The 15,096-nt window shown below is 41.2% G+C and overlaps 1 protein-coding gene and 1 pseudogene across 6 annotated transcripts in view; one reads left to right on the forward strand and one right to left on the reverse strand.

Annotated features, from left to right (window-relative positions):
- CAST (calpastatin) overlaps positions 1-9,452 on the reverse strand; it is an 85,426-nt gene extending 75,974 nt beyond the window's left edge. For 2 of the 6 annotated variants that reach the window (XM_070742996.1, XM_070742995.1), the window contains exon 1: positions 9,058-9,452. In XM_070742996.1, the coding sequence (XP_070599097.1) occupies positions 9,058-9,108 (51 nt within the window). In that variant the 5' untranslated portion in view covers positions 9,109-9,452. Of the gene's footprint in view, positions 1-6,022; positions 6,504-9,057 lie in introns of those variants that run through there. The other 4 variants (XM_070742993.1, XM_070742992.1, XM_070742997.1 and 1 more) reach the window with 3 other exon arrangements.
- On the forward strand, positions 3,017-3,121 carry LOC139163303 (U2 spliceosomal RNA; annotated as a pseudogene).
- Positions 9,453-15,096: the final 5,644 nt, after the last annotated feature.

A 15,096-nucleotide genomic window follows, 5' to 3' on the forward strand; every position in this document is an offset into this window, starting at 1 on the left:
ATCTTTGTCTCCTGGGGCTGACTGCGCCTGCCCTGCACCCCCCACCGCGGAGGGAAAGCATTTGGCATCGGCACCGCCAACCCCCCCCCCCCCTCCACAAGCAGCAAAAGCCTCTGCGACTGAGCCGGAAGGCAAACGGCGCACCCCACCGCTTAGGCTTTTGCTGCTCCTGGGGGGGGGAGGATTTTCTCCTCCCCGCCCCCCCGGCAGCCAAACGTCGCTGGTGCAGGAAAGCAGCGTGTTAAAAGGCGCGCTGCTTTCACGGAAAACAAAGCCGGCTTTCCTGGCAATGGAGGATGACAAGCAGGATGAAGCGGGGTGGAGCAACGCGAGGCTCAAGCAGGCAGCTTCCGCGCGTTTCTTTCAGCGGAAGAGGAGGAGAGGGAGCGGATCGGGCGGGCGGGGGCTGCGCCTTCTACTGCCGGCGCCTCCCCGCCCCCGCCCCCCCCCCCAGGCAGGCAGGGGAATGGGGACTGCGCGCCCATGGAAAAGGGCACGCAGGGGGGGTATTTTGGGGTGCGCGGGTAGCGGCGGCGGCGGGCAATAGCCGGGGGGCGGCTTCTGCAAGTGGGAGCTCCAGGGCTGAAGCCTCAGCCCTGGAGCTCCCACTTGCAGGAGCCACCTCGCGGCACACCTGGCCATGTCTCGCGGCACACTGGTGTGCCGCGGCACACCGGTTGAAAAACACTGCTGTATACATACAGTACAGCAGGCAACATTTTCTAGGCGCCAGACAACATTTTCTAGGCGCCACTGGCGACCAGGCGCCTGGGTTTGTCGATCCTTGATATATAATATTCACATCATCTAAAGAACATATAGCCCCTCCCTGGTACAAAGCTGAAGGGATCAGATCTGGTGGCCTAGAGGTTAATTCTCTGCCTTACAAGGCAGAAGCTGCTGGATCAAATCCCAGTAAGGGTATGGCTAGCTGATGAGGCCAGAACAAGGCTGAAATAGTGCTATCCTAGTCTCCCTTAATTTTAAAAATTCAGCAAGAACATGTGATACACACACACACACACACACACACATACATTTATAAATATTTTATATTTATAACTATAAACATGTTATAAATATACTTAAATATTTATAAATAAATGTGTGGGGGAGAGTCGAAGTATGCATACCTAGAATCTATACTAAGTTGTCCTTGGATAGGAAAAAAGTCAGAATAACACCAATCCAAGTTCAGTATTTATACAATTCTTATTATGATTACTTCTGTCTAGAATAAGATTTTATGCAATGTTGTGCCAGAGTCATTTCTATGAAGGTATCAAAATAAACAGGCCTATAAATAGACAAGTATAAATAATAGTGTGAGGACAGGCATTGTAATTTGTTATTCTGTAAAAAACCACAGAAATTTTAACCTACACATATCAAAATTAGCTATTCTACATGAAATAGAACCCACGTTAACTTCCCATGTGTTTTATAATATCTTAAATTCATAGTTCCCAGCAACTGGTGTGATCCCACAGAGCTGGTCTTCTCTAGGTCCTGCCAAGTAAACAGTGTCGACTGGTGGGCCCAGGGGGGGGGGGCTGCTCTCTTCCTGCCCCGTCTCTCTGAAACCAACTACTCTGTGAGATTCAGACTGCCCCCACTCTATTGGCCTTCTGGAAAACATTGAAGACCTGGATTTTCCAGCAGGCTTGGGGCTATTGATCTAGCAATTTGTATGAGATCTGGCCTTGAATGATATGTATGTTTCTGAATTTTTAACCGTAAATCTTTTATGATGTTTTTAAATGTATTTTATATCCTGTTGTAAGTTGCCCAGAGTCCTTCGGGAGTTGGGCAGCATAAAAATATAATCAATCAATCAATCAAACAAACAAACAAACAATCAATTAATCAATAATTCAAATTTTGTATCTTAGCTGGGATTTGAAAAACCAAATACTCCCACATTTAATGGCATTTGTTGTAAAGATATTTTTGGAATCAAAGAATCCCATTGAAATTTTCTAAGAAAAAGTTTATTTTCTGAAAATATTTTCTAGATATTTGAATAAGAATTCCTCTCAGAATATAAATTGGTCTGGAAATAATATTCACATTCCCTAAGGGATTAGGCATAGTGACTCCTATTTATCCACATCTGAAGTTATATGTTTTATTTATATTACAGGTTGCTGGGTTATATTTTATCAGTATATATATATACTCTGTGTGTGTGTGTGTGTGTGTGTGTGTGTATACACAAACACATGTACACACACATATACAAACACTCATACATACACATACACAAATATTTAATGGATAAGGAATTAATATTCCTTAAATGGACGGGTGACCAAGATTTTTATTTATTGAAATCAACCCTGATTTGGATAAGTTGATGGAATGTACTGCTATCTGATAAAAGAATCACTTATCTACATCAACATAAGAATTATAATGTGAAATTTAGATATAAACAGAAAATGTCATCTCCAAATAAGACCAATTTAACTAAATTATGTCCTATTTCATAAATATCCTTATGTAGACTAATAGCACAACCCAAAGGTTCCAAGCAATACCAAAAAGCAAGAGTGAAAGTGGAGGCCCTTGTCTAGTTCCTCTAAACAATGGGAAAGTAGCAGAAAATGATAGATGATGTGAATGAACTTTTAACATAACTTCTGCTTGGAGAGAAACATCTATCAAATGTAATTTAGTGGCAATATTTATAGCTACAATGTTTGTTAACAACATTATTTGGATTAACATCATTTTCAGGTTCAGAGACACCCATGATACTGGGACATCTGGTTACGTCTTTTAAAACTGAAAAACTACTATTAGTTTTTGATAGTTTTGATAGTTTTATCAATAAATTAATTTGATATGCAAAAAAGAGATAAATAGAATAAAGAACTATAGGTTTCTATCTTACCCAGACAATGGGAGAGTGTCTTAATCTTTATAGCACAGATGTCAATGGACCTTAAACTACAACTTATATAGCAAAAATAAAATGTAGACTTTATTGGATCCACTATGTCTTTATACAAAAAGATCTTTTTTGGCCTATTATCTAAGATCAAGAGTAATATATGTTCTTATCAGCTTAATATTTGATATGTTTTGATTAGGCACCACCTAGGGTTTGTCACTGTATAAGATGAACAGCTGCATAAATCTTATAAATATATAAACAAGAAAAATAGATGGATAGAGGGACAGACAGTCAATCGGTCAGTCAGTCCATGAAAGGATTTTGTTGGAGATGTAAGGACAATGCTTTAACATATCTTTAAAGCATATTCTTTTCAGTTAAACTTTGGGAGAAAGAAGTGTAGTGTATAAGTTTTATTGTACAACATCAAAATTTTCAGAGTACAATATTCTCTTGAATTATATACACAGTACACAGAACTTTGCAACTGGACAATGTAAATAGATTCCCGATGGCCTTACTATAGCTGAAGTAATACATACATACATACATACATACATACATACATACATACATACATACATACATACATACATACATAAATTACAGTAGATTTTAAAAAAGCATTATAGTTACATAAGAGTAGCTGTCCGGAGTTGCTTGACAATGAGGCAAGCAGCATATAAATGGAATAAATTGAATAAATAGTATTAAAAATATATGTGCATACATTAATGTGTAACACATACACTTGCATATTGTTTGCCTTTTACATGCACTGTAATAAATATAATTAATAGAGAATTTTAATTCTTCACCATTTACTTTAATGACATATTACTCTTTATATTTTGTGGATTTTCTGTTGCACTTACTTTTTGTAAGCACTTGTTATGTATTTTTATTATACAGTACATGGATTTTTGGTATTGGTTTGGTATTTATTTTTTATCTCATATTATTTTAAAAGCAATATTTTTTAAGAGTTTATGGTTTAGGGTTTTATCTATGTACCCATTCCAATTACAACCTTTATCCATGATGACAAACCTATAGCACGTGTGCCAAAATTGGTACGCGGGACCATTTCCAGAGGCACACGAGCCGTTGCGCTAGCTCAGCTCCAGCATGCATGCTCACACACACCAGCTAATTTTCGGCTGGCCTTACCCACACTGCCTGTTCAACACCACCCTTCCACTCCCAGGAGTCTCTGCTTAGCCAATTATGGATGTTAGGTTACTATAGGGCTCATGTGGAGGCTCTGGGATGGGAGGGAGGCCATTTTCACTCTCCTCTGGCTCCAAGGAAGCCTCTGGTGCCTGAGGAGGATGAAAAATGGGCCTACCAGAAGTCTGGGAATGAGACTTTTCTGGCCTCTTGAGGCTTCAGGAAGGCCTGCTAAGCCCAAAATGGGGCAGGGGAAGGGCAGCACAAGGGGTCATAGTACATACACAGGGGGATTGGGTGCAGGGGGCATTGAATTACTTGTGGGCACACTATCTACACTATTGTACATGTGCACACAAACTTTCGGCACCCGAGGAATAAAAGGTTCACCATCACTGACTTATACGATCTCCACCAAATTTATTAGCTACATGTGACTACATGAAACAATGTAGTTCTGCATGAACATATTTAATGCCACCTTATTATGAAAAAAAAAAAGTTTTTAAACTGTATCATAGAAAAAAAGGTTAAAATATAATAAACTCTTAAAAGGAAGGAAAGCACACCTGACATTCACAGAGGTGCCTTTTACAAACCTATGGTAAAAGGAAATCAATATAGACACCACCCAAGTATCAGGTGAAAAATGTACCAAAAGATTGGCTAGATTTGCATAGAGAACGCCTAGTTTTCAGTACACTAATCATAACATAGCAGTTTCTGAATCACAGCACAAATTCTTTCATAATTTTTCCTGTGTTCGTGATTAAGCAAGTCTGCGATAAAGGAAAATGATCTGTATCTTGGTCTCTCATTTTTAGGGTTTTATCTGCTAAGCATGAACTACTGACATGGCTGGATAACTAATTAGTCATCACTGATTGCTCAGTATGTTGTCAGGTATTTCCCTCAGCAATCTGCCCACTACATTATGTAGTAAAAATTATGGTTACATGACCCATCTCGTTTGCAAGTTTAAAATCACTTCCTAAAGTTAGTAAAATCAGCAAATAGAATGATCTTCTTGTGACGATTGCAGGTTAATTCAGGAAGTTCTTTTGCAATGATAACTACTAAACTTCAAAAGATGTGCATCATAATTTATTTTAGAAAGTCTTTCGTAAGTCAGAAATGGCCTGAATGCCCTAAAGACACTAATGCCCTAAAGACATTAAAAGCAAAAATATAGTTCAGAGGTGTTCAGGGGGTGGAAAGATTCTATAGCTTTTACTTTATCTCAGAATCTTCGATCATTCTCTTCCTTCTCAATGACAATTTGGAGAAGAGGAAAACATATAACTCTTTTTGAAAGCCATTCAACTTTGTGATAATCATATACAATAACATAACCATCAATATTGACAGGAGAGTTAATATTAATTTTCATTAGGTAAGGCTTGCAGCTCCACCCTCCATAAATATGTAAGTCACCCAATCTGCATTGAAAATTATGCACTTTTTATTTCTAAAAAATGCAAAAGCTTTGCATGCCCTTTTCTTAAATCATCAATTAAATTGCCCCAAAAGTTTCGAAAACTTTAATCAGAACAACTACTTTTATTATTCCCAAATCTGTCTTGCTGCCTACATTGCCAAGATGAATCGGTGGTTTAAAAGGTCTCTTTCAATCCGATTTATTCAACCAGCGAAGAGTGTAAATCCCACCTTTCATTTTCCTTTTTTAATCAGTCAAACTTTCATTGCAGAAAGTTAAAGGCAGCCAAAAAAAAAAAACCCCTCACAAGAATAGGCTAGCTATTCCATGCATACCACAAGGGCGTAAACTTTCTGGTTCTCCTTCGCCAATTCATCACCTGGTGTAAAAGCCCACACACCCCCGGCAAAACAAAGGAAGGCTTTCCACCCGAGAGGATTAACGACCGACACTCCCTACATCCAACCACCGGATCTCCCAAACCCGCAGCAATCACAACTCCACGGCGTATTTACCGTCGCATACCACCAACTCGCGAACGCCATCGCGGGGACCGCTCCCAGCTCTCCTTCCAAGTTCGGTTTCAGCTTCCCCCAAGGAGAGAGCGCACGAAACTCCCAGCTATACGGGCGGGCTGGCTTTGAGCGTCTTGACCCGAGGGCTTGGGGATATATGCGGGTAAAGAGCGGGGCGTGGAGAAGCTGCCCCGTCCTTCAGCCGGTCCGTCTCCAAACAGACAGCAGAGCAGGAAAGTTTGTAGAGGATGGTCCGTGTCTATGGGGTTAGTTGTCTGCTCGCTGGGAGCCCCGCCTTTCTGCTTTGAAGTTAGCGCAACAGGGGAAAGCCCCGTTTGCCTAGAAGTAATCTTTTTGGACAAAATTCGCGCGAATCCAAACAGCGAAGACGGTTCCCCCTCCCTACTCTTCAGGATAGACAGAGATAAGGAGGAGAAAGATGTCTCGATCCAATTTCTCCTTGGTGCCAGCTGCACCGCCCAAAACCACCTAAGTATGATTTCATTGTTTTGACCCAGTTCCTGGAAGAAGGAGAAGGAGTGCCTACACTCATTGTCTTTCTAAACTCCAAGCATTTTCCGGATAAAATTCATCCGGTCAGACAGTCTTTAAAAAGAAAAAAGGCTGGGCAAGAAGTCATATTTTACACACACACACACACACACACACACACACACACACACCTGCATTCATAGATAAAGAAATGCACTTTGCTCCACACAAAACGTTAAGGCACAATAAACTCTTCTATGTTCCCACAGACAGGTGCTAACTTGGAGTCAGATGATTTATGGCTTAGTAATTACCAGGAAAATGGACTACAGTATAAACTAACCACACCAGTTTAGTTTTCACCAAATAGGGAAACACTTTGTTGCCAGTGGCTTGAAAGCCCAAAAGAATATACAAAGTCATCTACTATAAATTCTGAGAAAGATATTTCAAATACTCCTTCCTCTAGGGGCACCTAATAGGTTACTAACTGTCAAGGAACACAGAGAAGTTTTATCTCCGGTACCCTGACTTGCCCAGTTTGCAAACAGCATTGAAAAAGGAGCAGCACTGGGGGAAAGGAGCAGGGGTGAGCTACTGCCCGGATTGGGGGGGGGGAGCATTGGGGTAGCAAAAATGGAAGTCCCCCTCAGAGCACCCAATTTGCACTGAGATGTTGAAAGAAAATGCAGGGCGTCCTGCATAAGCCACGCCCACAGTGTGGTAGTAAAATTTTGGTAGCCCTTCACTGGAAAGGAGCAACTATGAATACTGTAATGTGCTCCACAATTTTGTGAAGGTGTTGCAAGGAATCTCCACCTGCCATTTGCCCTGCTATCATACAAATGGGCATAAAGTCGGCCCCTCCACAACCCACTTTTACAGGCACTCTGGAGTAACTTGATGATAGAAGTCACACTCTGAAATTCCACTGTAGTATCTATCCTTTCATAGAAGGAATATCTGCAAGATGGTTATTTAAAGGTTTTTAAATAATGGTTTTTTTAATGTGTTTTTCATATATTGGATTTGTGACATTGTATTTTGTTGTGAGCAGCTCCCAGTCCTCGGAGAGGGGCGGCATACAAATCAATCAATCAATCAAACAAACAAACAAACAAACAAACAAACAAACAGATCACTTGTACTAGAAATAAGATCGAGGTCTTGATGAATGACACCATACTAACCTTTCATCCCTTCTCTAGGACCAGCAGCCTAAATTGTAAGAACCTCTCTCCCTTAAAGCGGAGGAAACATACCCCAAATCCTGAAGGCAATGTTAACTAAATCTCCTGGTTTCTATTGGAACTTTAGGATACCATCTAGATTTCATTTAAACCAGAGAATGACACGAAACAGTGTAGCAGAGAAATATACTCAGAGCCTGGGTTCAAACAACACACTGAGTTGCAACCAAGCCATAACCAAGCATTATTGTTTTAAATGGCATGGTACCTGCAGCAGGCCATGACATGAGGCTGCTGCTGCAAAGCCTCCCAATTTAAACGATAGTTAATCCATATTTCCAAGTTCACACAGATAACACCATTTTATAATAACCACACGCTCTTTTTTCTAGAGCACGTTTAAATGTGCTTGGTGATTTGTTATTCGGTAAAATCGTCCCTCGGTTGTCCAGCGCAACTTGGCGTTGCACTTTTTAATAAATCACGGCTTTAAAAATTTGCCGCCTTGCACAAACACAACCCGGGATGATAAAGTTCGCAAGTCAAAAAGATAGCTTTGAATCCTCCACACTTTAGAAACCCGCCCCGTGACGAAGTGCGGGAGGTGCAGTCACTTTCCCCAGAAGCTTTTCAAGGATTCTACCTCAGGCTTGGAAATAGCCCAAATACGCCTGCTGAAATGTTTAAAAGGGGGGGGGGGCAATAACGGTCACCATTTTTTTTCACAGGACCGCAGGGAGGGGCTCAGGGCTTTGAAGCGCCCTCGCCAGCCTTCCTCCAGCGGGCGCCCTGGAAAATGACACGCCTGGGGCGTTTATCGCCTATCAGCTGACAGGAGAAATTACAGAGCAGGCCGGGCATACAACTGGGAAAGAGCGAGAGGCTTAAAAAAATTAAATAAATAAAGGCGGCGTCACGACGGGAGGCGGCCCGCGCGTACGCAAAACGAGGGCGCGCGCGCACCCCAAATTCCCTCGCCCGAGCAGCCGCTCCGCCCCACCCAAATGCTTCCCCAGCCGCTCGCGCGCGCCGCCGATATTTGGCTCCTGGCCGCTCTGGGCGCTGGCGAATTTCTGCTGCACTTCGCCCCAGAAAGCCTTCGGCCCCAACTGAGCGCCTCAGGGCGACGTTTCTCACCCTTCTTATTCGAAAGGGGAAATAAGAGCGAGCCCTCTTAAGACAGGGAGTCTCCAACCTTGGCGGACTTTGCTGTGCCGGCTGGGGAATTCTGGGAGTTGAAGTCCGCCAGGCTTAAAAGTTGCGAAGGTTGGAGACTCCCTGTCTTAAGGTTTGGTTTAGTTTAGCGCCCGCCCGTCCGTCCGTCCGTCAGTCAGTCAGCCGCCTTCGACTTACCTCTTTGGAGCCCGCGGGGGGTTGTTTCTTGCCTTTCGTTGGCTGCGACATGACGCGGCTGAGGAGGCGCTTTGGCTCCTCGCAGGCCGTTTCCCCCCTGAGGCGTGTTGACGGGGTTCTGCGGTAACCCCCGCAAGAACGAGGAAGAGAGCCGAGCAGATGAGGAGGATCCGGCGGGGAGCTACGAAACAACTTTTCCGACGGACCCCGTGCCAAAATCAGGCGGCTGTGGCGCCTCCTCTTCCTGCAGCCGCCGCTGCTTCAGTCTCGGAGAATTTCTCCGGGAGGAGGCTCACTGCGAAAGGGCTGGGTGGCACATTGTTGTGTTCCCCGAGCCGGCTGTGCTTTACAGATTTATAGGCTGTTAATCCAGCCTCCGAGCTCCCTTTCATTCTACCGGTAGCTTGTTTCAAAGGAGTCTCCTTTTAAAAATCTTGCAGAGGTTAGAACGCACTCAGAGATAAACAAACACATATCATCTATTGATCCAGTTTCTTACTGGTTTGGTCTGATATCTGTGAGGCCTGTCCTTAATTTCTAAAAATTTAAGCATCTTAATATGTAACCTGCACAGGACAATATCACTTTCCTCTTAAAAAACCAGATGTGCAGCCACAAGGTCCAGGCTTGTGTCTGGTTTGTGTTTGGATGAGAGAAACAATTATTTGACAATTCCAGATAAGCCATCTAGATGAAAGAAAGAAAATCCATACATCTGGGAGCCTCTCCCACTAAATTTGGTGTAATTTATTTGAAAGCTTATATAGACATTCCTGAATTCAATAATGTCAGGAACATCAAAAAGGTTTTTTTAAAAAAAAAAAGTTGCTTAAAACTTAATTGATCTCACTCAAAAGAAATCCCAGGGCAATTTATACAATTACAAATAGGAATGCTATAATTATACTAGCTAACCCAAGTTGAAAACATTTCATGTAAAAAGAACTCTTGTCAGTTGTCTGCCATAAAAATGAAAAGAATGTTGATGCCAAACAAGTTTCCTTAGGAATTATTGTCTAATCACAATATCTATGCAAAAAGTAGTGACCTCAGTTTTGAAACGAGTAGCTGATAAGGGCATGGAAAAGCAGGACATATATTTTAATAGTTGAGAATTAGGAGTCAGTTCTAGGCACCTACACAGTTTCACGTTCCGGACATTTCTGAAATAAGTCCCTAATATTCTGGCTTATCATTATCCATATTGGTTGCGTACAAAACATCTGTAGCACTGCTTTTCAACCAAATGCAACTTTGAGATATATAGATTTCAACTCCCAGAATTTTCCAGCTAGCACCACTGGCTGAGGAATTCTGGGAGCTGAAGTTCGACATCATAAATTTGCCAAGATTGAGACACAGTGGTTTATGTAGATAGGTTTCCGACCCTCCTATAAGCTGTTACCCACAATTATGAGCTTTTCTACATGGCCTGCTAACAGGCATTGTTTCCATGATCACATTGAAATGACTTGTCTGAATGACATCAATCTTAGTTTACCTTCCTCACTAAGGCAACCTGCAACCCTCTTTTCTGTTGTGCTAGAAAAATGATTGCAACTTGCAATCCTTCTTTTCTGTTGTGCTTTTAGATTTGCATCAGTACAAGACTGGATGTGTGGTTTCTCTGTTCAGCATAACAATGTCTGTCCCCCTATTGCAGGCATGGCAAACTTAACGCCCATGGCCTGTGGGGTGCTTACATATGGCCCACACTGCAAACAGCAAAGGACTGGTCCACTGAGCCTCCTCCAGCAAAAACAGAACTCAGGGAACCACACCCCCCCCCCGCAACTTCTGATTTTGCTGCAGGAAGCTGTTTTATCCAAAGATGTTGAGCTGGACATGCCCACAACCCTCAATGAAATCGAGTTTGACACCCCTTCCCTATTGCTAGCTGTTAAGAGTTGCCACAATAGAGCCAGGGATGGATTCCACTCACCTTTGCCACTGATTCACATCATGTTTTGTCCCCTTATACAATTTGGCTTCCGCGCATGCTCAGTAGCAGGAATTAGCCTGAAACATAGCTGAGGAGCTGATCAGCTGTGCTTCAGGTGAAGAAATAAAGTTCAGTACTGTATTAACCCAGGGCGGGCAGGCAGACCCTTTTTCAAGTAGCAGAAGAGGAAAAGCCATCCAAACAGAGAAAAATTCGCAAAAATGTTTTTTAAAAGATAGTGGCGCCCATAGACTGGCACTGACTGAATTGCATCATGACATCAACAACGGGTCGCTACCAGTTCAGGCGATCCAGTCCAAACTGGGAGGAACTCACCCCTGAATAGAGCAAATTCCCCTGCGGTTACTGGTTATGCCCTCCATGGTCATTTTTAAAGTATCTGTGCCAAAAGAGAGGAACGTGTCCACATAAAACTTAGACTTTATCTCTTGCTTTCCAGTATGAGTGAATGGTAAAAAGTAAGTAAGTAAGTAAGTAAGTAAGTAAGTAAGTAAGTAAGTAAGTAAGTAAGTAAGTAAGTAAGTAAGTGAAATGTAAACATAAAGCAATTAATTATCTTGAAATAAGTTTCTATCTTCAAACCACATCTTTTCTGTGGCGGCTCTGACCCTTTGGAATCAACTGCTTCCAGAGATCTGTACTATTTCCACCCTACTGGTCTTCTGGAAAGCCATTAAGACCTGGCTTTTCCGCCAGGCCTGGAATTAAGAATGATTGTGTGTATGCATGGTTTTTCTTAGGCTTTTACATATTTTTGTAACATAGCTGTTTTATCATTGTTGTATTTTATTATTGTTTTTAGTATTTATAATTGCTGTTAGCTGCCCCGAGTCCTATTGGAGTGGGTTACATATAAATATAAATAAATAAAATAAATAAAAGAGGATTACCGTACATATTTTGGCAGCTTCCTCTCAAAGTGAAAAATTACAATGTTTCTTTTGACCCTCATAATTAATATAAGCTTGTACCTAAGCTGTGAGATCCTGATATATTTTCATGATTAATATAAAAGAAATTATTAAACCCAAATAGTCCTGCTTCATTTTGGTTGGATGAAATGTTAAGCATTTCGTCAAATATGCCACATGCTTGTATAAGATCTTAAACTGACACTAATTCCACTGAGTTCCCATTCCCCTCTGCAAAATACAAAAATTGGCAAACTGGAGAAAGGTAAAGAACAAGTCTGAATTGTAGTAATAGGGCGGCATAGAAACCTAATAAATAAAGTAAGATAAATTCAACATTACTTTGTAACATACCTCATATGATTGCTGAACTTATATACCCATTCGTATGAATGATTGTGATTTTTAAAATCTAAGATTTGAGAATTAAATTTTCATTTCCTAGTCCATATTCTTAACTAATAATCTATTATATGTTTAGAATTCAGAGGAACCATGTAAAATGAAAGAGGATCATTCTTGAAACACAAATTATTTTTCATGAGATTTTCTTTAGTTGTGATGTTTAATTTTAAACAATACTTTAACCTCATCACATAACAGGTTTGACAGACTGTGCTGCATTCCTGAGGGTTCATCACACTGAACACTGCTCTCTGCTACAAGGTTGATAAGCATAACAGAATGGAATTCTGGGAGGATCAAGATATTAGAGCATATGCATTTTTTAAAATTAGGGGTAAGATACCAACCTTGCCCAAAGATATGTATTCCAACAATTCATCATCTCATTCTGGTGCCGTGTAGTATTCTTGATTTGGAACATTTGAGGAAGGTTACATATTGCAGCAGAAGAAAGGGAGAAATGAGCATATTCTAATACCCTATCTCGAACTTAGAATTAAGCAGTCTTACATCTTTACTACCTATGTGTAGCAGGTCATGTATTGTGCTAAGACCTTTGTTAGTTCAGGAATGGAAGGGTGTGGATGTGTATGGGTGCTTTGTGCATGCGCAACACTTCTGTGCATGTGCAGAATGTTTTTGATGATATCCGTGTAGGTGGGTGGAGCCTCCTGCCACCACCGCTATTGGTTTGCAGAACTGGTGACAACCAGTAGCAACCCACCACTGGCGCTAAGTCGTGGTTTACTTACCCATGATAATCCAACTGAGGCTGCAGTATGAATCTATTGATGTAATGACAAAAATATGACGTCCAATTTACTTCTGCAATAGAGATTATAGTCTATAGGCTATAGTCATATTAAACTTATGCTGATTGTTGATCCATAAAAAAGCAAGAAGACTTAGATAGATAGATAGATAGATAGATAGATAGATAGATAGATAGATAGATAGATAGATAGATGGATAGAGTTAAGATATTCATGAACTGTGAGAGCCATGTTAACAAGGTCAGCCAATGAAAGCAACTAAGTCTGCCAATATTATATATTGGTTCATCAAACTACCGAAGGAGAATGCTGTCTGCCATTTTTAGTAATAGGCAGTCCATGAACAGTAATGGGCAGCCAAAATTTTTACTGCCACACTGTGGGTGTGGCTTATTTTGTGATTGTAGTTTAATGGTCACGTGACTGGGTAGAAGTGGCTTGCTGGCCACGTGACCAGGTGGGAGTGGCTTGAATGATTATCATCGTTCAAGTGAACTGTTAAGTTTTCAACTTACAACCTTGCCAGTGTCACTCGCTGGAGTGACAATTTGCTTCGCTTTTTCATGCTCTCCTTCCTGTGTCGCCCCTCCCCCCGCCTCAGGCTGGGTAGTTAGGCAAACGAATGCTGCTAGAAGCATAAATGCTGCCAGTGCCGCCTCCACCCACACCTTCTGCTTGCACCTCAGACAGGATGTGGCTGCGTGAGGCTGGAGAGAGCCAAGCAGGAGAGAGGGTAGCTCGTCCGAGGCCAGGAAGGAGGAAAGAGGAAAAAAGCAAGGAGCGCGGATGCAGCAGCAGCAGCAGCAGGGGAAAAAAGGAGAGCAGAGATGAGACCAATAATCCAGGAAGTGACAGCCACCGATCAGCTGGAGTTGCGCACGCATATTAATTTCCACCGGTGGAACTGTGTTCCACCCCATCCTGTCTGTTGCCCACCCCTGTTCATGCATAAGAACAAGTTCCACCTCACATACATATTTGACTTAAAGGCAGACTTAGGAACAGAACTCACTTTTAACCTGGAGACAGCCTGAAATATTGTAAGCAGGCTTGCAGTTCAGTTCCAAAGAAATCATTAGTGTTCCTATATTATTATTGAGATTACAAAATTTTTATTTCATATTAACTAAATTCTCATGACTTAGACTAGTTTACTGTTTTGCCACGCCACAACACCACCTCCAAAAATATTTTATAAATAGCCATTTCCAGGGCTGTGGTTTCTGAAAGCTTTTATGGTATGCTGCACTAACCTCAAACACTTTTGCAGACTACAGCAGAATTGGGCAAGCTCTAGTAGCTGGAGGTCACATTTTAATGTTTATTTGCAAGCCTGAATCTTGTGAGTAGAAGCATCTCCTCTAGCTTGGCTTAGTAGGTTGTGGTTTTTTCCTCCACGTTTTCTTTAGAGGGAGAGTAACAGTGTTTATTTTCTGTTTCAGGTTTATTTTAGGACCAATGTTCATGTACTTTCTGCCCCAAGGGTGATAGCCATGCTGCCAGTTTTCAAAAATTTAATTGCAGAAATTTATTGGTACCCTTGAATGGGATCCGACAGTTATATTAAAAAGTGGATTTTAAGATCCACACTAACTCTGGGGTGCATTTGCTCAACATGGTGCTATAAGATCTCTTTCATAGGATATATTTGCAATAATTATAATTTATAATTAATTTATTATATAATTTATAATTAATTCAGTAATTACTTTTTATCAACTGTTCTAGTGCTTTGTATCTTGCTGCTTAGAAATACTAGTATTCAATTCCAGTAGTAGCTAAGGAAAAAAGGAAACCTTGTTGGCTAACAACATTGCCAAATTGGGTTGCACAAATTGTAAATATATTGGTGGGACATAGTAACCCACAACATATCTGATAAGAATACAGATAAGTTTATTTATTTATTTATTTATTTATTTATTTATTTATTTACTTACTTACTTACTTACTTACTTACTTACTTACTTACTTACTTACTTACTTA

The sequence above is a fragment of the Erythrolamprus reginae genome, chromosome 2 (genome assembly GCF_031021105.1).
Source record: "Erythrolamprus reginae isolate rEryReg1 chromosome 2, rEryReg1.hap1, whole genome shotgun sequence".
Lineage (NCBI taxonomy): Eukaryota > Metazoa > Chordata > Lepidosauria > Squamata > Dipsadidae > Erythrolamprus > Erythrolamprus reginae.